The 23,324-nt window shown below is 38.1% G+C and overlaps 1 protein-coding gene across 5 annotated transcripts in view; it reads left to right on the top strand.

The window, feature by feature from the left end:
• Positions 1 to 23,324, top strand: part of rad50 (DNA repair protein rad50) — a 664,851-nt gene that overhangs the window by 446,177 nt on the left and 195,350 nt on the right. For all 5 annotated transcript variants that reach the window (XR_016548684.1, XR_016548685.1, XM_090396855.1 and 2 more), the window contains exon 28: positions 2,945 to 2,974. Coding sequence is in view for 3 of the 5 variants with exons in the window: in XM_090396855.1 (XP_090252981.1) it covers positions 2,945 to 2,974 (30 nt within the window). In the remaining 2 variants the exon portion in view is untranslated. The remainder of the gene's footprint in view (positions 1 to 2,944; positions 2,975 to 23,324) is intronic.

Here is a 23,324-nt window from a genome sequence, read left to right as displayed (position 1 = left end):
TTTCTTAGACTTAGCAAAGGCATTTGACAGGGTGCCACATGATAAGCTGATATTTAAGTTGCAGCACATGGGTCTGGATGTCAGATTGGTCAATTGGATTCAGGATTGGCTGTCTGATAGGTATCAAAGAGTTGTGTATGGTGGAGTGGTTTCAAGGAAGTAGAGGGTTACAAGTGGGGTCCCACAGGGCTCAGTACTAGGACCTATATTGTGTAACCTTTATATCAATGACATTGCCAGTTGATTGCAAGAGGATATTCAGTTGTTTGCAGATGATGCGAAGCTAGGAAGGATTATTAGTAATAGTGCAGATGTGGTAGCCCTGCAAGAGGATTTGAATAAGCTAGATAGATGGGCAAATGAATGGGGGTGTCAGTTTAATGCAGCAGAATGTAAGGTCTTGAAGTTTGTTAAACATTAATGGGATGCAGCATACTCTATGGGAGGAGTTATGCTGGAGGAAGTAGAGGAGACAAGAGATCTGGGGTTGATGGTTGATAGAAACCTGAAGTTTAGGGGACATATCGCAAAGGTGGTGAAGGTAACACAGAGGATTGCTGCAATTATGAGAAGGACACTGACCTGCAGAGATAAGAGGGTTATCATTCCGTTATATAAGTCTCTGATCAGACCACACTTGGACTATTGTTCTCAGATTTGGTCTCCAGGATTTGAAGGGGATAAATTAACTATGGAAAGGATACAAAGACAGATGACAAAGATGGTTTCAAGACTGTACAAGGATAGTTACGAGGATCGGCTGAGGGAATGTGGACTGAGAGTTTGGTGGATAGAAGAAGGAGAGGTGATATGATTGAGACTTTTAAACTGTTGAGAGGTGGTTACAGGGTTGACACTAGGGAGTTCTTTCGCTTAGTTGAACAGCGGGAAGGAGTGATGACAAGAGGCCATCCCTGAAAGTTACGAAAGGAAACTGTGAGCAAAAGGGTGAAGAGTGGTTTCTTTGCATGGAGGGTGGTTGAACCATGGAATGCATTGCCTGATGGAGTGGTGAGAGCGAGAATGGTCAATGAGTTTAAGGAGTGGTATGATAGACTTTGTGTTTCTTGGGAGAGATCTCGATGAGTCTTGACAGACTTTATGTTCTTAGGAAGGACCGCCCACAATGAGTCTTTCGACTCCATGGAGGCCTGAATAATAATAATAATATATATGAAGATAATTATATTTTATTCTAATTATATAAGCTAAAAATAATTATTTTTATTTTAATAATCCCTGGGACAGAAACATTTATATCCAGTTTCATTGAGAAAATTTGATTCTCTTATAAACAAAATATTTAAAAAAAAAATAATCGGAAATTTTTATTTACTAATTTAATATAAAAAAGTTTGATATATTAATAAATAATATAAATATGAGACCGAAATGCGGAAAAAAAATCTTGCGCACACACAAAAATTTGCTCGGGCTGGCGCTGGATGTAGAGAACATTGATGGTTATGGTTCCCTTGTATATGACCTTGATTAGGCCACATATAGGTTATTCTTGAAAATCAGGTCCATAGATTTGATCACCTGGTTAAAAAAAAGTATAGAATTGTCTGGGAAAGTGACATTTTGTCTGATCTCTAAAATCTTGAGTGTGAAGAAAGATGAGAAGGATCGGGAAGGTAATAAGTTGGTAAGGATTTGTTAATAGATTAACATATTATTGCTACATGATACCTCTAAGGAGTTCAAGAACTTATCGCAGGAGGGCACTCTATTTTACTTCATTATATACATCTCACATCTCTCCTACCACTTAATTCTCCAACTACACACATTGTCACTACTACCATCAACACAACAATGCCATCTACTGCCCACCACCACCAGTGACAACAGTAGTGTTTTTTGTGTAAACTGCATGCATTTTGATATCTGATATGCCCTGTATGTGAGATGGAAAACCCAAGTTTCGGGGATTAAAAAACCCTGCTACCTCCATATGCGATCAGCTAACTTACCTTCAATTCAAAAAACCCATATAAAGATTCTTCTAGTCATGACAGCAGTTCAAGAATCGAACTGCTGTCTTTTCCAGTTGAAGGTTGCAATGTCCTATTGTTCTTCTAATTGTGCCACATAGTCTCTTAAGAAGAGGCTTTTCATAGACAGGAAAGAAGACACCATCCCTGGAAGCTATATAACTAGGGCTTGAGCAGGGAGTGATGGAGCAGGTGTTTTGCATGGAAAGTGATTGCTGAACAGAATGCATTGTTTGTGAGTGGGGAAACAGTGTATTTAAGATATGGTTTGATAAGCTTTATGTGACAGTAGGACCTTCAACTATTTCTATCAACTCTTCAACTCTCAGCATAGCTCTGATAATGATGATAATAAACATATTAAAATTGCCAAGAAATTATATAATTGTATAATCCTTTATCCAAGTGTAAGCAAACAAAGTTTGTGCTTGCACTTGGATAAAGGATTAAGCAAGGATATAATTTCTTGATAAGTTTAATTTGATGTGCAACCAGGTGAACTTAATAAACATATCCTAACTTCAAACTAATGATCTACGGATTTGTCACAAATTGGAAACTCAAAAAAAAAAAAACGTTTGAGTAGTGCTTGGTACCAATTACTGCTCCTCCGTTCATCCTACTATATCTGCAGTATAAAATAATCTTTGTACATTAGTATATCCAGAAATGGCATTCTTCATAAGATAAATGGTCAACAATTTTTTATGAGTTTCTTTACATGTAGGTTACCACACTCAATTGTAGTAATGTTCTTTTGTTCTGCTGTAACTAATTACTGCTTAGATTTTTTGGTTGATTTGAAAATACTTAAATAAACTGTTCAAGAAAAAAAATGTTTACTTATGTGCTGAATGTTTAATTTTTCTTAATGTAAGTACAGCATGTTCATTTTATCTATTTTAAGGTACTTACTAATAATAATTTACTCACTGTATTTCTTCTAGGAAGCAAGAAAAACGTTAACAGTATTAATGGTAAGTAAATGTTACTGTCATCCCAGAAATTTAATTAGATTTTCAGTTACTACATATTCCAGACAATCAAAGGGACCAAGATTTCAGAACACAAATTTAGGGGAAAAAAAAAAAACATTTTATTCAATTTTGAAATTTGAATTCAAAAATATTTATTTAAAAAATGGCAGTGTAGTATATTTCTCTGGTCTTAGGCTTCCCTGAAATCTTCAGTTACTGCTTTTGCATTCATTGTTATTGTTGTTATCGTCCAAGCTTAGTTTTCTCTACACATCAGTTTGAGTACCATCAAACCATTACTAATGCTGCATTTTTTGGAAGACTTTACAGCTGCCTTGAAAGCTACTGAACAGCTAGTGTAAACAATAGTGAATCCTTGTTTCTCATCCTGCATGGATTAGTCGATAAACATTTCATATGCTTTCTTCAGGTTACATTCATACATATTTTGTTCTAATGTAAGAACTGGGTGCCTTTCCAGTTAGTGCAGTAGCATGTTTCAAGTACATTACAACTACAACATTAAGGCCACATTTAAAGCACCAATGAAAAATTATTCTAACACTTCTAAAAATCCCTTCCTTCCCAAAATGGAAAGAGCATAAATGATACATTTCAGTAACTTCATCCCAGAAAAGCAGGCCTTTCTGACCACGCACATGAAATGTGCTGCTGGCTTGACTGGAGAGGCATCTGTTCCTTACATTGGACCAAAATATGGTGTGAACATAAATTCAAAACTTGTGAAATGCCTATCAACCAATCAAATCAAAACAAAAATGACAGCCTGAAATTCCCAATGATTTGGATGGTTCACTTAGCATCTGGAAAAAGGAAAATATCCCACATAGTGAATACCAGAACAAATGAAATTTAATTGAATAGCAACAAAGTAACTCTCAGATAGTAAACAGAAATTTAAAGTAACAGGACTATAGGAAAGGAATAACTTACATAAGATGACATACAAATTGCCCAGATAAAGCCACCAGTTAGAGTGGCGAAACTAGTAGGCTAACAGTTTTGTATCAAATCTCGACCTATTAAACCCAATTTGTATGCCATCTTATGTAATATTTAGTGGTCGAAACAACATTCAGCATGAAAGGAATAACTACTAATGTAGTTTTGCTAATATGGCTTTATTATTATTAAAGCCATATTTTATTTTTAAAGCCACATTTTATTTTTATTTATTTTCCAGAGGTCATGCTGTATGGTCCATAGTTGACCAAGTAGTTATTCTCATCCCACTATAGTATGTACCCATATAGCTTGTGATCCAGTGTATATGTATGTATTCCTGAAGACTATCTTGATATTAAATTCAAAACATGGAATTTTATTTTAATTTAATTAACATAAGTTCTTGAACATGGTAATGTGTGTCTATAATTATTCATAACGATTTCTTTTAGTTTATTTTTAAGCTATGTGTGGAAGCTTCCAGGTTTAAATTATCTATTTTCCTTTGTGTATGTTGTGCTTTTGGGCTAGCAGACATATGTCATCAAAAAATCTAGATAGTTTACTTTATTTGTACATCTCCATTGCATATTAATGCCTTCATCTGTTTTATTTCTCATCATTCAGTGTATTACAATTGAAAAGATTGTAGGGAAGAATGTTCACCCTTGCCTTACACTTCTGTTGTATTTTATTTCTTTAGTTAAATTCCCATTACATATTATCTTGATTTTATAATTGTCATACATTACTTTTACTATATTAGTTATCTAGTATGACATAGTATTTCATTAATTTCCAAATTACTTCTCTGTTTATGCTATTGAATGGATTTTCAAAATCAATGAAGCCCAAATACAGGCTGCTCTGCCATTTTATTGATTGTTCAATAATTATTCTCCAAGTTATTTGTTCTACACATGATTCTATTAGGTCTGAAAGCTGCTTATTGTTTCTTCAAATTATTTTCAATTTTATGTTTCATTGTTTCTATTATTATTCTATCATAGATTTTTACTGTGTCTCAGAAGAGCTATTCCTCTTTTGTTTTTACATTCTGTTGTATTCTCTTTCTTTGGTATTTCACCAATAGCCCTGTACAAGGTGTGGCTATTAAATAACGAGACAAGGTGTGCTGTCAATCGTGCACTCGTAGCAGTTGGATGCGCTTCCGCCATGAATGACCTTGAAGGTTCTAGAAGCAGTTGACATAAGCATTGTTCACTGTTGCTCGTAGTTAGTCTGTAGGCAGCTATAAAAGAAACACGTGTGAAGTCGCTTTTCTGGAATAATGTCTAACGTTAAACTCGAGCAGCTCATTAATCTCAAATTCCTTGTGAAATTGAAGAAATCGCCTGCCAAGTGTTTGAAACTGTTGCAGGAGGTGTACGGTGTTAATGTAATGTCATGTGCGTGAATGTCTGAATGGCACAAACGCTTGCTGAAGGTCGAGAAAACATTGAAGATGTCAAACGATCGGGTTGCCCTGTCACGGCAGCAACTGAACAGAACATTGCAAAAATTAATGAAATTTTCTGCAATAGGGATCCCATACGTCCCAGTTTTATTACTTCTCTCCTGGCATCCCGATGTTTAGTTCAGGATGCTAAATGTCCCAGATTTTTTAGAATATAAAAATATTAACATTTCTAATAAGAATAAGTACAAGTCGTAATATTTTTGGGTGCTTTTAAAAATGTTTGTTTACAAAAAAAAGCAGAGACATATTTATTTTGTAGTTCGGTGAATTACCAGAATGTTAGAATTTTGGGAAAATGATTTAGTTCCATACATTTCATTCAGCCGGAGAAAAGAATGTCAGAATGAGGGAGACAGTCGCCCAACTGTATGTTTAACTAATCACAACCACGGCATCTATTTCATTTGTGTGGTCGGCCATAAATTTTTAGCAATCTTTTGTCTCAAGCTTAGTTTGCACAGCATACGATATCCTATGGTCCGAAATGTTTCTCATTGGTTGATATGTTTTTGAATATTAACGTGCCACGATAGTTCATTTTCTTTCAACCAATGGGAAACATTTCGGACTGTCAGATATCGTACGCTATGCGAACTAAGCTTCACGGGTCAAGTGCTAAATTGTTTTTATATTGCTACAGGGTATGTGATATAACCTAGTTTTGAACTGTTCATTTCATATTCTTACATTCTCCTATTAATTGTGAATATCGTATTTTTTAAATTAATAAAGTTATACCGTTTGTTACAAAATGCCCAAAAGAAAGTGTAATTTCAATGAAAAATTGAAGGATCTTTTTCCTTTCATTTTCATAACAAAAAACAGTGATTGTGATGATAACTCAAGAGTGAAATGTAGCATGTGCCATGCAAAATTTAACATTGGCCACGGAGGTAAGGCAGGTATAACTGACCATGTCAATACAAAAAAGCACAAGTCTGCTGTGTCTGCACAAAGTTCAAGTCAATCATTGACATCATTTTTTGGGTATCAAAAGTTAGGTAGCCAAGAAATGGAGTTGGTTGCACAAGAGGCTACATTTGTTTTTCATGCAGTTAAACACAATCACAGTTTCCAATCTATGGATTTTACGTCCTCTATTTTTAAAAAATTCTTGAATAAGAAATTTTCATGCACACAAACGAAGTGCAAGGCTATTATTACCAATGTCTTATCACTACATGTAAAAAGTGAAATACTGGAAGATCTGAGGAATGTAAACTATTGTTGCATTTATTTTATTTGACGTATGTATAAACATTTATGTTATCTACATTAATAAATCAAATTCAAATAAATATTTAATTTTTTTTATTTTAAAATACTCAAATTATTTTAAAATATATAAAATGGAAGCTCTACTACTCTGGTGTGAGCCCGACAATGTCTGCTCGGGTGGGTGTGGGGACACTAACCAACCCCCAGCTGTCAGACTGTGTTTCTGAGTGAATCCCATTGGGGGGAGACGGTTATGCGTGTTAAGGCTTCAGATGAAAAACCATGATTTGGCTGTGGTGCAAGCCTATGCACCAAATCTGGAGTCAGAATACTCTGCCTTCCTAGAGGCAGTGGATGCTGCTTTTGACAGGGTGGCAGACATGGAATCAGTCCTGCTAATGGGTGACTTCAATACACATGTTGGAACAGATGACCAGACATGGAGGGGTGTGGTTGGGAGGAACGGCACCCCTGACCTTAACATGAATGGGTTGAAATTATTGAACTTCTGCTATACTAACAGCTTATCCATAATGAATACATTCTTCCAGCACTGAGAAGTCCATAAGTATACCTGGTACAGGGATACACTAGAACAAAAATCTCTGATTGACTTCTTTATAGTCTCAGCAGACCTATTTTCCTCAGTGTTGGATGTTCGTGTGAGAAGAGGGGCAGAACTGACCACCACCTTGTTGTGTGCACTCTACAGCTTCAGAAACCAGATGCTGCCATCAACACTGGTAGGCCTATACAGCGTGAAATAGGGAGCATTGGAAAATGAGGCTGTGAGGAAGAATTTTACAGATGACATTTCCTCCAGGTTCAAAGAGATTCCCAAGCATACTGCAAATGTTGAGGAGGAGTGGAAGCTGTTCGGAACAGCTGTCACTGCCTCTGCGCTCTTGTGCTGTGGCAGAAAGCAGCTCGACGTGGCAACGAGCAGTGAGAAAAGGACACCTTGGTGGAATCAAGAAGTCCAAAAAACTGTCCGGGCAAAAAAAGGAGTCCTACCTAACATGGCTTAGGGTCAGGTCACCTGAGATGCGTTTGCGGTATGCTGAGGCACGAAAAGCTGCTGGTGAGGTAGTAAAGACAGCAAAGCAGAAGCCTTGGGAATCCTTTGGAGAAAGATTAGACTCATCCTATGCAAATGCAAACAAAGTATTCTGGCAGACCATCCGCCAGTTTCAAGGGAGGAAATCGTGCACAGCAAGGGCAATTAAGCCTCTGATGGTGCACTTTTAACAACCGAAAAGGATATCCTCCACAGGTGGAGGGAATACTTTGAGAGCCTTCTTAACCTGGGTGGCCCAGCAGTTGTGGACATCCAAGAGGTGCAGATCGGGTTAATGACCAGTCTCACAGCAAGAGGTCCATTTAGCAATAAAATCACTAAAATCGGGCAAGGCTGCTGGCGATGATGAAATTCGGTCCGAAATGCAAAAGCTTTAAATCGAGACGGTGTTCTCTGGCTGACTCGAGTGTGTCAGGCCGCTTGGATATCTGGGCAAGCACCAAAGCAATGGCAGACAGGCATAATAATAATACCAGTCTTCAAGAAGGGAGACCAGAAGGATTGCAGTCACTATCGTGGCATCTCTCTACTCAGCTAGCCTGGGAAAGAGTATGCTAGATGCCTGGAAAGACGGTGCAGGAGCATAGTTGAGTCAAAGTTCCAGGAAGAAAAGTGTGGCTTTCGTCCTGGTAGAAGCACAACTGACCAAATCTTCACTTTAAGGAAAGTCTGAGAAATCTTGGGAATATGCCAAAAATGTCTACACATGCTTTGTGGACACATGCTTTGTGGACTTAGAGAAGGCATTTGACCAGGTTCCTTGTGATAAGCTTTGGCAAGTAGTACAGGAGTATGGAGTGCATGGCCAACTATTAGCTGCCATCAAGTCCCTGTATGAATGCGCTGAATTTTGTGTCAGGGTAAACAGCACAAAGTCTGAACCTTTCACAGTCTCCGTTGGCCTCCGCCTAGGGTGTGTTCTGTCGCCCCTCGTTTTCATAATATTTATGGACTGGATTGATTGGCACAGCCGAGGCAGTGAGTGTGTCAGAATTGGAAGATGTAGCATTGGACGTCTGCTTTTTGCAGATGACCTAGTTCTGCTTAGCTCTTCCACATATGACCTCCAGCGGACTCTGGATAGGTTTGTAGCTGTTTGTGCAGACGCCGGAATGAAGATCAGTGTGCCAAAACTGAAACATCTGTGGTCTCAAGACAACCATCCCAGTGCACTCTACATGTAAGTGGAGTCCCAATGAGGCAGGTGGAGAAGTTTAAATTCCTTGGGTCCATATTCACGAATGATGGAAAATGGGACGTAGAGCTAGATACTCGAATTGGCTTAGCAAGCTCAATATTGCAGGAGCTTGGCCATTCAGTAGTATTGAAGTGGGAGTTAAGCCAGAAGGCAAAGCTGGCTGTCTTCAATACAGTCTATGTCCCCATCCTCACCTATGGTCATGAGAGTTGGGTTATGACTGAAAGAATGCGGACACGAATCCAAGCAGCTGAAATGAGGTTCCTTCGAAGGGTTGCGGGGCTGACAAGACCAGACAGAGTCAGAAGCTCTGCAATTCGTGAACCCTCAATACGCAACCGCTGCTTCTCCGTGTTGAGAAGTCACAGTTACGTTGGTACGGGCACCTGGTCAGAATGCCACAAGAGAGGCTCCCTCAGCAGGCCCTCTTTGCCAAGCCAGAGGGTGGGAGGCCAAGGGCTCTCTGGATAGATTATATCCACTGAGCCTGGTGGCAGAGGATCGTGACCATTGGAAGTTCCTCTTGCAGCTGTTGCCCCACAACCCAATTAGGAAAGGTGGGCCTTGAAGATGTATGTATGTATGTATTTTAAAATACATAATGTTAAGAAATAAAATTTATTACTCATCATCATCATCATCATCAAATTCCTGCCATGTACCCTCAAGAGGTGTACAGGATATGCTAGTACTACATGAAAAAAATTACATCATTATTAATTTCCTATCTACAATTTTCCTCCAAATCAGTCTGTTACTTGTCATGACTCGAATATTAACATCTTATATTTCTATCGTCTAAGGCACTTGTACTGTATCAATCCACCTATATCTTGGTCTTCCTCTGGGTCATTTTCCTGCCAACCTTGCAGAGAACACTTGTTTTGCTAATCTTTCCTCTCCCATTCTATTTAAGTGACCATACCACCTGAGATTAGCTCTGCTAACACATTCCTGGATGATGACAATGTCAAGTTCTTTCCTAATATCCTCATTTTTAATATGATATTGCCATTGATGCCATCTGTTCACGCCTCTAATCTTTCTCAGGACTCTCATATCTGCGGTCTCTAGTCTTTGGTCAAGTGTTTTTACTTCTGACCCGACTCTCAGATCCATAAGTTAAAACTGGTTTGAACACTGTCTTGTATACAGCTAATTTAGTGTTCCGACTCATTTCTCTCTTATTCCATATGAATTTATTCAATTGACTTCCCACCATACCAGCTTTGCTGATTCTGTTGTCTATTTCTATATTTAATTTACCATCTTCAGTAAAAATCATGCCTAAGTAGCAGAAATGTTTCACTTGTTCCACAGGTTCTCCATTCACAACACAGTTGACATTTTCAATGATTCTACCTATTTTCATTGTTTTTGTCTTTTTATTGCTGACCTTCATACCATATGTATTACAACAGCTATTCAATTTAGTCAGAGAATCTTGCAGACTTGTAGCGGATTTATTTAGAAGTATAACATCATCTGCATAAAGCAAAGAGCTGACATTAACATCTCCAATTTTAATATCAGGTTTAATACCACTTTCCTTCATAATGTGATCCATATAGATAATGAATAACAGGGGGGATAATGTACATCCTTGTCTCACATAAGATTTAACATTAAACCATCTTCCTGTACTTCCTTCAATTCTAACTGCTGACTTACAACTCAAATAAAGACTAAGTATTGCTTGATATAATGCCCCATTGACACCATATAACTGCCGCGTATTGAATAGCTTCTCTCTTGGCACCTTGTCATATGCCTTTTCCAAATCGACAAAACTTAAATACAGATCTTTGTTATATTCCCATGCTTTCTCGACTATTTGTCGTAAAGTGAAGATCTGATTTATTTCCCTTTTTATATATGGGTACTATGAGAGCTCTACTCCAATCATCGGGAATTCGTCCCTCTGTCCAGGCTTTCTGAACTATGCAGTGCAGCCACTGTAAGACTTTTATACCACAATACTTCAGCATTTCTGGTCGAATATCATCTACTCCTGTTGCCTTTCCACATTTCAAGCCCTTGATGGCTTTTTCTACTTCAAGTATGGATATCTATTCCTGACTGCATGCCTGGTCAGTGTTTTTTATCACTGTGCTGTCATCACTTCTTGTCTCATTTAGCAGTTTTTCAAAGTAATTACTCCATACTTCAAGGATATCTTTTTCTCCTGTTTTCATGTCACCTTTATCATCTCTAACTCCTTTTACAGCACTCTTTCCTCCATTCCTAAGCTTCTTCAACAACCTCCAGAATATTTTGCCACCTTCTTGATATTTATTTTCTATATTCTTGCTAAAGTCCTCCCATGACTTTTGTTTAGCTAGTTTTACATGCTGTTTAGCTTTCTTACATTTGTCTCTGTATTCTGTAAGAGTAAAAGCTGACTTATTTGCCAGGAACTTTTGATATGCTTTTTTCTTTCCTTCACTGCCTCTTTAACTTCCTGTGTCCACCAGGGAGTTCTGATTTTTTTATCCTTGCCCACAACCTCACCACATGCCTCTCTGGCAGAATGTTTTCTTCAGAGTTTGCCACTGAATCTCCAAGGTTTGATTCCTGTTCTCAAACTCTTTCATTTTCTTTTCAATAATCTTTGTGTATTTTAGTCTGCAGTTCACATCTGAGAGCTGCTCATCTTTTATTCACTTTAAAACTTTCTTACATGTTATTCTTTTCAATATGAAATTCAATTTTATCCTGCTCAAGACTAAATAGTGATCACTTCCAATTTCAAATCCTCTGTACACTCTGGTGTCCCACCAGGGAGAAAACATCACTATCAACAATAACATAGTCAATGAGACTTTTCTTATTCCTAGCCTCTTCTCTCCATGTGAATTTGTGCACATTTTTATGTTGGAACATGGTGTTAGTAATAACCAGTCCATGTCCTGAGCAGAAATCCAACTGATATTTGCCATTATTATTAGCTTTGCTCTTTTCTCCAAATTTTCCCAAAATATTTTTGTAATCTCACAATCATTTCCTACTCTGCTATTTAGATCCCCAACAAGGACCAACTTTTCCTTTTTCATTGTGTCAGTTGCTTTTTCTAAAGCGTCAAAAAATTCCTCCACTTCTACCTTAGCAGAACCTTCTGTTTGACCATAGGCACAAATAAGTCTCATTGTCCAGTTCCCCATTCTCATATTTGTTCACATTACTCTATTTGAGACTGACTGCCATTCAAGAAGATTAGCCTCGTATTTTATTATTATTATTATTATGGGCAACTCCAGGGAGTCATTAGACTTATCGAGGGAGGCCCCAAATCATTTTCATCACAACTATTCGACATTCATACAGTATCTATCATACCTCGCCTTAAACTCATTCACTGTCACAGCATCCACCACAGACTCAGGGAGCACATTCCACTCATTCACCACTCTAAAAGTAAAGAACCCAGCTCTAACACCTTTACTAACCACACTTTTGCCCAGTTTCCATGGATGTCCCCTAGTCCTCCCACAACCAGCCCTGTTCTCAAAAATATCTTCTGAATTAATTTTATAGAAACCCTTCAGTAATTTGAATGTCTCAATCATATCTCCCCTCCTCCGCCTATCAACCAATTTTTGCAACCCACAAATCCTCAACCTGTTCTCATATGGTTCATTCCACAGACCTGCTATCATCTTGGTCACTCGCCTCTGGATCCTCTCCACCTCCTCCCCATCAAGAAGAAACCTAGGTGACCAAATCTGGCACAGTAGTCGAGATGAGGTCTTATCAAGGCTCGATACAGAGGAACAATAACCTGCTTGTCTCTGCTTGTCAACATATTCTTCAGCAACCAAGTGATTTGATGAGCTGATTTGGCCACTTTTGCAATGTGTCCCCTGAATTTCAATTCCTTATCCACCAACACTCCCAAATCTCGTGCCTCATCAATTTCCTGGAGCACGGTTCCACCAATGCAGTAAACTGCCTCCCATCTTTTCACCCCAAAATGCATAACCTTACATTTTGCCACATTAAATTGACATTCATTCTCCCTAGCCCAGACCTCCAATCTATCCAAATCATCCTGCAAAATTTTGACGTCATCTGCATTCACTATTGCCCTACCCAACTTCGCATCATCCGCAAACAAATGAACTGTTCCTCTCAGATCCTTTCCTATATCATTTATGAACAAATTAAACAGCAGTGGTCCAAGAACAGATCCTTGTGGTACACCACTAGTCACAGGCCGTCTTGTGGACTCTACTCCTGAGTAAACCACTCTCTGATATCTCTCCGTCAACCACCCTCCTATCCATCTCACCAACCCTATGTCCATTCCCATATGCTGCAATTTACTGATTAGAATTCCATGTGGTATCCTGTCAAAGGCCTTAGCAAGGTCCAGCAGAATCACTGTAAACCCATTACCCTTATCCAGTTCAGCCGTCACTGTGTTATAATACGTGAGCAAGTTACTGAGGCATGACCTACCCTTCACAAAACCATGCTGTCCCCGATACAGTATCCCATTTTCTTCTATCCAATCTTGTATTTTCCTCTTGACTATTTTCTCTAAGACCTTGATAATGATTCCTGTTATGCTGATTGGCCGGTAATTTTCAACAGCAGCCTTGGAACCACCTTTGTGCAGTGGAACTATTTTCCCCTCTTTCCACCCCCTTGGGACTGACCCAGTCCTGAGGCTCAAATTAAACATAATGGTCAAGGGCACTGACAATTCTTTGGCCGCTTCACGTACGACACGAGCTGGTATACCATCCAATCCCACAGATGTATTGACATTGAGGTTCTGTAATAGACTAGTTACCTCTACCTCATTCATCACAATTCCAGTATAAGCTGTTGGTTCCTCCATTTCCGCAAAGCCACCACCTGGATGATATACTCTTGCAAAGTGCTCGCTCAGTAATTCCACAACATCGACTGATTCAGTTACCTCCCTACCCTCAGCATTTTTTAAGATCATTCTACCATGAGCATTTTTCCTTTTACTTGCAACATATTGAAAAAACTGTTTGGGATTCTCTTTAGCCTGCATGGCCAATTTCCTTTCGTAATCTGCTTTTGCTTTTCTTACCACCCTTGTTACCATCCTGGCCTGAGCTTTATACTGTTCATGCACCTGATGGTCACCCTTCTCCTTAAATTCCCTCCACAATTGTTTCTTTTTTTGCAGCTCAAGCTTAATAGTGTTATTCATCCATTTAACCCCTACCTGATTTATTATTCGGACTCTTGGTATACAGTCAACCATTGCCTCCTGCAAACAGTTCTTAACCACCTCCCATGCACCATCAACATCCAGCCCTTGCAGTTTTACATGCCATGGCATTGAGCCAAGCACACACCTAAGCTTGTCATACTTACCAGCCCGGTAATTCCACATATACCCTGTCTTAATTGTAAATTCGACTCCTTTAGCCACCTCCCAAGTCATGACCTTATGGTCACTCTCACCAATTGGTGGCAACATGGTCATGTTCGTTACAGCTACATTCTCAGTTGCAATTACTAGGTCCAGCACTCTCTGCCCCCTGGTATTTTCCAATACATGTTGCCGTAGATAGTTGTCTCTTAATAACTGCATAAAATCCAATTCCTTCCTCCCATGTGCCCTCTCCTCTTTCCAGTCAATGTTACCATTAAGTTACTTAAGTATAAAGAGCTAGTAAGCTTCATTTCGGCAATGAAAACATTACTTTTCATTGCCGAAATGAAGCTTATTAGCTCTTTATACTTAAGTAACTTAATGGTTGCACCTGTTTGGAAAACTCGTTCGCAAAGTACATAAGTTCTTTTCGCTATACACTTTGGTATTAGGTCTAGCTGCTCACTGATGAAGCCTCAAAAAAGGCTGAAACCGGTCTGGGCAGTGACCTCCCTCCATAATGTAATAACAGCATGTATTTCCTAGGAAATGTGTTTTTACATTATGGAAAATACCTAAGAATAGCGATCTGAACTTCTTCCTCCACCTTTGCAACGAGTTGCCCAGTATTGTACCACGTACTAGGATCACTTGCATTGGATAGCGCTAGTGTCCGCCGATACCTTATAGTTTACTATATTCGGCAAGAAACTCTCTGATTCCAATCTTTGAGTTTCTTATTCGGTTTTAAAACTATGTGGGATTTAATATCCCCTTGATTTAAGTAATGTTACCATAATTGAAATCACCCATAATAATTACCCTCCTTCCATTCATTTCTTCTATTTGCTTATGCATACTATTCCCACCATCCACTCCATCACTCGGTCTATAGCAGCACCCAATTGTATATTTTGTTCTGCTAGATTGTATCTCACACCAAACAGCCTCAAATGTGCTTTTTTCCCCATCCTGCAGTTCAACTTCTATACTCCTTGGCTGAAGCTCATCAGCTATCATCAATAACACTCCTCCCCCCTTTTTATTCACCCTATCACTCCTGAACACGCTATACCCATCGCATTCAATCCCACTAGCTTTATCATCTTCTGTCAGCCATGTTTCACTAATACCGACAACCTGTGGCCTGGAAGTGCCAACCATGGCCAAAAACTCTTCCTTCTTGTTCCTAATACTCCTGGCATTAGTGTACATGAATCGCAGAAGCCCATTTGTCCCATCCCTACTTTGATTCCTTATACTAATTATCCCATTCTGATTTGTTGTCCGTCGTACTCGCCCGGGCATAATATACTCATTCATACACTTAACTGCCCCCCCTAAAGTCTGCATATCTACTCCCCCCCTCTTAATAAATCTAGTTTATTAAGATTTTGTTTCAGTCACCCGTATTATGTCGATCTGGTACTTATCTAATTCCTCAGCTAGCTCCATTTCTTTGCCATTCAGGCTTCTTACGTTGATAGTACCGATCTTTAACTCTGGTGATGTTGAGTTGGGGTTTGTTTTCAGATTTGTTACTCTTAACCCTTATTATATAATTTATTACTCTTAACCCTTAATTCTACAAAATTTATTGTGTCCCGGTTTTTTGTTTTCAAAAAATGGAATTCCTACATTCGGATGATAGCAGATATGGTGCACATTGATAAGGAGACTGTGTTAATATTTAGAGATTTTTCTATAGAGGATATTATCATAATATTAATCCTACTGGCTGTGCCATTGTTTAAATATAGGATTTTTAATTATTTAATATTATCCTGTCTATAGAGATGATCTCTGTTCGACAATTTTTTTTATGTTTCCGAGTGCTTTTATTTATTGCACAAGGGTTCACTCCGATTGGTGCAATGACCTCTTTTTTTACTATTTCTTTCAGAATCCAAAATATCGCTGAATCAAGACCAAAATACAAAATAAACACATATAATAATGTGTTTATTTTGTATTTTGTACAAACAATATATATACACTTCAAACAAATATTACATAACTAACTACAAATTTAATTGGATCCAAGACCTTTTAAAAATAAACTTACACATAAGACTAGAATAAACACTTTGCATAATGACAAAATGTTCATAGTCGATTTCTCTCTCTGTGAAGGCCCTTTTCCGAAGATATATTCTTCATTTTCATAGGATCCTTTCTCATCACTCATGTAGCACACATTAATTCTTCCTGACTCAATTTTGTCTCTTTTTAGCAGAAATAATAGTTAGATCCGGCATCCTTAATACAGATGAAACTTCCTAATCAGATTTTTCTCTAGCATTCCTTCAGAACATAAATAGCAATTTCTTCTTTTATTCACTAATGTGTATTGACAGTCTTAACTCTTCCACTTTAAAAAAATTCACAGTTCTACTATTCCCTTTTCTATTACTAATCTTCCAATTAGTGTTTTCCTGGAATATTCCTTTTAAAACAATCTATAGCATTATTTTCTTTTATTTGTCAATACTTATTCCACTTTGAAACTTCATAGTTCCACGATTCCTTTTTCAGAATATGCTATTGATTTTCCTCCGACTGTCACATAAAAAAAAATTAATTTCTTCCGAATCTAAATGTCTGCCTGACTGTGTTCTAATTTCCTCCCCGAACACTCTTATTTACACCCGTTACTCTGATACCAAATGCAATCCTTGTCAGTTGTCAATCACACATCAAACTTCTCGGTGAGCATGTGCACTCCTTGAAAGTGGCAAGTGAGAAGCTAATTATAATGGCTGACACGCTGTCTCTGTTAGTGACATGAGAATGTCTGCATAAAACACAACTTAATAATTTAAACTATAATAAAATTTCTGTAAGTAATACAAATATCAAATCCAGTAAGTACATCAATTTTTTTTAAATGCTTTACATATCACTTTGACAAAATTATTTCAATAACGGGCACATTGCAAGTGCCGACAATTTGTGTTATGAAACTAAAACTAATAAACATACTAACATAAACAATACTTAAAAATATTCAGAATTTTAAATTATGATTATTTTAAAACTGTACGACAAATTTTGCATGAGCAATTGAACATGAACAAAGTCTGCGCCGAAATGGTTCCCAAAAACTTGTGTCAGGAGCAGAAAGATGTCCAGAAACAAATTTGTACTGACATGGAATGGCTGACAGCGCAGCCAGACTTGCAGGAGAAGAAAATCTACGTCTCATCACATGTGATGAGACCTAGATTTTCCAGTACGATCCAGAAACAAAGAGACAATCAATGCATGGGAAAACTTCCATGTCATCGAGAATGAAAAAAAAAAAGCAAGAATGAGCAAGTCAAAACTGAAGGCAATGCTGATACAGTGGTAGCTCGACTTACGAAATTAATTCATTCCTGACTGTGGTTCATATCTCAATAAGTATGTATCTCGAAACCCAACTTTCCATTATATCTTATGGGAAATCAATTAATCCGTTCCCAAATTCAAAAAATAAAAATAAAAAAATGCTCCTCTTCACTGGAAAAGTGAGGAGGAGTATTTTTACACTATAAATATGCATTTTGTATACCATTACATGATTAGTATGAAAATCATCTTCCATTAATTTGTAAAAAAAAATCAATTTTCTTGTGGCTGTTTTTGTGGTTCAGAAGTTTTTGATTTGTTGTCATCAGTTGCTTCTTTTTGTCTCTTTGTGAGCGAGGTTTAAAAAACCTATCCAATGTTGACTGAATCTTTCATTTCCTTAACACTCTTCTAAAGTGATTAATGACTATCATTGAAGATATTGGTGGCTCTAGAAACACCTTGATTTGGATGCCACTTGTTAACCAATTCTTGCAATTTGCCCCAGTGCTGCAAGATTTTTTTTATGTCACTTGTTAGAATTGCCCTTTTTTTGTTGCTGTCTTCTTCATCCTCTGAAGTTTTCGTTTGCTTTTCCTCCTCATCCCTTTCTTTTTCCTGCTCTCTTCTTAACTCCTGTAGCTCTTCAGTAGTCAGCGCAATGTTGTGCTTCTCTACATCTGCTTCATCAAATTCCAAATGAATGGTCTTGTCTAGGGAGACAACTGTATCTACAATGTTAATTTCGCTTACAGGTCCTTCCAGTGCAGTTCCTCGGAGACAGTCGGGCCATAACTTTTTCCAGGCTGATTTTAGAGTTCTCACAGAAACATCTTCTCATGCCTGACTAATAAGATGCAAACAATGAAGAATACTGAAGTGATTCTTCCAGAATTCCCTGAGGGTTATCTCTTTGTCAGTGATAACTTCAAAACATCTTTGGAAAAGAGCTTTGGTATAAAGCTTTTTGAAGTTGAAAATAACATATTGATCTATTGGTTGTAGGAGTGGTGTGGTATTAGGAGGCAAGAACTTAATTTTGATGAAATTAAACTCTTCTTTCAACTGTGGTGGATGTGCTGGAGCATTGTCCATTATAAGAACTTTCTCAGGCGGACCCTTTTCTTGTAGCTACTGTTTCACTGTGGGAGCAAAGATGTCATCCACTCACAGAAGAATTCCATGGTTTCCCAGGCTCTGCTGTTATCTCTCCACATAATGCTGAGTTTGTGCCTGTTAACTTTCTGCTTTTTAAAAATGCTAGGATTTTCAGAGTGATAAACGAATAGTGGTAAACAACTTCAGATCACCACTGCCATTGGCACAAAAAAGCAAAGTTAGTCTGTCTTTCATTGGCTTGTGTCCTGGCAATGCCATTTCCTCCTTAGTGATGAATGTTCTCTTGGCATTTTCTACCAGAAAAGCTAGTTTCATCGCAATTGAAAACTTGTTCTGGTCTGTAACCTTCTGATTCCATCAGTTTCTGAAATTCTTTCACAAATGTTTCAACAGTTTCTTTGTTGGCACTGGCACCTTCTCCATGTCTAACAACACTATGGATACTGGTTCTCTTCTTGAATTTCTCAAATCATCCTTTGCTAGCTTTAAACTCTTTACCGATGTCTTTGCTACTGCTAGTGGATGGCAAGTTCTGCAAAAGATCTTTGTAAATAGTTTGAGCTTGTAAACAGATAATGTTTGAGATACACTATCTCCTTTCAGCCTTGTCGTTAATCATGTCGTTAATCCAAAGTAGTAAAGTTTCCATTTCTTCCATAACTTTATTTTTTCGAGATGACATGATAGATACTCCTTTGACCACATCCAGTTCCTTATAAAAATCTGCTTTCTTGACAACTGTAGCTATGGTAGATTTGGAAAAGTCATACTGCTTGCACAGATCACTTTGCCTGACTCCTTTCTCATATTTTTCCACATTCTCTTTCTTAATTTCTATTGTAATTTTCTTCTTCTCTTCTTTCTTAGTTTTCTTTGGTCCCATGTTGATAATAATACGCTGATCAGTGAAATGACACTTATCTGGTAGATTATTCAGGAAATAAACGTGAAGTTACAATTAAACACATCACTTATAAAAAGAAATACATACAATACACATAAATACGAGCCATAGACTCAGCCCCTTTCAAACCTTCTATCTGGCTAAGATATGTTGATGATGTGTTCTCTATTTGGCCTTGTGGCCTAGACACATTAGATTCCTTCCTCAGTCACCTCAACAGCCTACATCCAAGAATCCAGTTTACAATGGAAAAGGAAAAGAACAATTATTTACTAGACACCTTAGTTACACGCCTTTCCTTCACTGTATATGGAACCCCCCCCCCACACACACACACAGGCAGATACATTCACAAACTGTCCCACCACCACCACCACCCTGCTCAACAATATGGCATTATTAAAACTCTTATCAAGATAGCCCACAATCTTTGTTCCAGTGGAACTGCCCTTACAACTGAGCTTGACCACATACACAACACTTTCCTCTCCAATGGCTACAGCGATCACAGTATTAAAAAATAATCAGTTCCTCCCCCATTCCCCAGTCTTCTCATCAGAAAGAGTTTAGAATGCCATCACCATACCCTACATCTGTGGCACATCCGAAAAAATAGCCAAGATCTTAAAAAAAGTACAACCTACACACAGCATTTAAGCCCCACTTCAAACTTGCTACCCTTATCCATTCTACAAAAGATCAGCTCCCTCCTCTCTCATTGCCTGGAGTTTATAAAGTACCCTGTTCCTGTAAGCTGGCGTAATTTTGACAGACAGGCAGATCAGCAACCATCCGCCTGGAGGAACACCAGTCATACATTTGCAACCATGACTATGGCCAGTCAGGCCTTGCTGACCATGTCTTGGATACAACCCACAGGATCTCATGGAATAAAACTACCATGCTCCACCACAGCAAATTCAAAAAGAGAGACTATTCTTAGAATCAGCAGCAGCTCTCAGAAATCAACCAAATCTTAATAAATATGGTTGCATTAAGCTTCCTAAGATTTGGGAAACACTTATCACCAGAGGTCCCTCCTTACATTCCAGGCCACCTACAACCGCCCTTAAAGGGCGGTTGTAGGTGGCCACACAGGCAGATACATTCACAAACTGTCCCACCACCACTTAAACACTTAAATCGGAAACACTTAAATCGGACTTTAGATTCACCCACGTGGTTGGGCTTAGTATTGTGTGTCATTTGTGTACATGTTACATTAGTTTTTTTTGTAATCCCTGAAGATGTCTCAGTGACTGAGACGAAGTATAGGAAGTATTAAATTCTGTTTTAATCCTTTCTGAGTGCTGTATACAATACATTAAGCCTCCAACATGATGTCCACACAGCACTTAAGCCTCTACACATGGCTTGAAAGACCTGTATAAAGATAGAAACTGTTTTGTAGCAAACCAATGCAATGGTATAGAATGTAGCAACATCATTAGAAACATTAACATAGAGATAGAAGTGGAAAGGCAGAAACAAGTAGAAGAAAGAAATTTTAAAATAAGAATACATCGGTACTTAGCAGATAGCCCTTCAACTGCATTCTTCAATAGACAGTTCACTAAATTCCACAAATAAAGGACTATCACTCAAATCTGTGTTGATAGTGAAGATGTCCACCATGCAAGATATCCTTGTCTCCTCTCAAAAACACTACAAAAATCTGTTTGAAGACAATAGTACTGTGGAAAATTATAACTCTTGGAACATTAATGGCTTTCCTATTATTTCAAAACATATCTTGACAGACCCATTACAGCATCTGAAGTTACTACAGCCTATAAAGAATGCCAGACAAAAAAATCCCCAGGACCTGATGGTCTAAGGCAGGGTTTCTCAAATTTTTCCTACAACAGAACACTTCACAAATCCTGAAATTTCAACAGAACACCTTGGTTAGAGTCACGTATCATTGGTCTCGTATTCAATCTAAAGCTAAGCACAAACTATCGCCGTAGCAGGCTGCATTGCATCACAAAAATACGACAGCGCACACTACAGTCGTGCTGGGCCGCAGCACATTGTATCACATTGACCTTGCTGGTGACTGCGCGTTTCTTAGAATAGATACCTCCGTACTTCACTCGCGCTCAGAGGTGTCGACAACTGCTGGTGGCTGAGTCAAGGCCAGCACGCAATGGCCTTAATAACACAATCCACGTGCAAAAGTGAGGAGCATCTGATTTTCAAATATGTTTGAACTTGTCACAGCACTTAAAACCATTCCAGGCTCATATTAATTTTGATAATTTTTCACGGAACACCTATTCACTTTCCATGGAACACTGGTGTTCCATGGAACATAGTTTGGGAAATGCTGATATAGGGATAGAACTTTTCCTCAAGGACTGGGATTTTATTCTTACCATTCTAGTTATACTGTTTAATTCTTTTTCTTGTCAGGACACACACCAAGTGAATTTATAGCAAGCCATACTGTCCTCTTTCCAAAACCTAATAGAGATCCTACCTCAATCAGCAGCTGGAGACCTATTTCTCTATCTAATACTGACTACAAAATATTTTTGCGCATCATCAATAATAGACCCAAAGTAGGAACGAGATATATAATTAAAAGCATACAGGCTGAGCAGTAGAATGTAATCTGTTTCTGCTATATGAGCTACTCTGCTTAGTTAACACGAAAAAACAGTCGATAGCAGTTGTTATCAGTAGATTTTACTCAAGCATTTGATAATGTCCAGCATCCCTTTCTGTACCACATCCTCCAGCAAATTGGTGTGTGTAAAAAGTTGCTATCCATTATCAAATGAGCCTATACCAATTCAGCTACCTGCCTCCTAGTTAATGGGTTCCTGTCAGTCCCAGTCAAAATTCAAAAAGGAGTCAAGCAAGGTTGCTCTCTTAGTCCATCACCCTTTGTGTTGGTTCTTGAACCTTTCTTACAGGAAGTCGACAATATACATGCTGTATGAGGAATAACAATTCCTTCATGAGATCCATCATATGAAGTACTGTCTTTAAACATAAGAGCATTCTTAAAGATGAAGCTGTTTAATAAACAAACATAAATAATATTCCATTTTCATTTTTCTCCACTAGTCCTTTTCCCTTTACTAATCATATTTAGTGTTGTCTTGGCTTACCTTTGCTTTTGCATCTCCCAGAAGTAAGATCATATTTGTTTTGCTAATCTCTTGTTTTTGCTAGCTCTCTCACTCTGCAGATCGTAAAAAATCATGTTTCATGTTTATTCCATTTTCATTTTAATATTTCTATACTTAGTTTTGAATTCATCACTGACAACCCCCCCCCTATGTTCCTCATCCTCAAGTTTTCCAAGATATGTGACATATTTGTTGTTAATCTGAACCTAACAGTTCCATTCCATCTGATTTCTCTCAATCCTAATGTTTGTCTTTATCCAACTCCTTTGCTATGTAGTGTGTTCTTCCAGATTCATACATTGTCCTGATGTTCCAACTTCCAATTTTGGTTGTGAAGATATCCTTTCCAAGAGCCTCCGACCTGTTGGCTTCTCTAAGAGAGCTTTCACCAACCTACATCATTTCCTCATGATTCTTCTGCAGAACTAGTCCAATTTCCTTCATTCCTTAAGGTTTCTGTAGGATTTTTTTTTTTTTATGTATTATGGTTGCAAACCACAAGTACAACCCCCCCCTCCTTTCTCATCCAGCCATGGCAGAGTTTCACCAGCATATAGTGTA

This window comes from Typopeltis vanoorti, chromosome 8 (genome assembly GCF_054136105.1).
Source record: "Typopeltis vanoorti isolate ZY-2024b chromosome 8, IOZ_Tvanoo_1.0, whole genome shotgun sequence".
NCBI classification, from domain to species: domain Eukaryota; kingdom Metazoa; phylum Arthropoda; class Arachnida; order Uropygi; family Thelyphonidae; genus Typopeltis; species Typopeltis vanoorti.
Note: the sequence above shows the minus strand (reverse complement) of the source record. Positions and strands in the feature narration are given on the sequence as shown.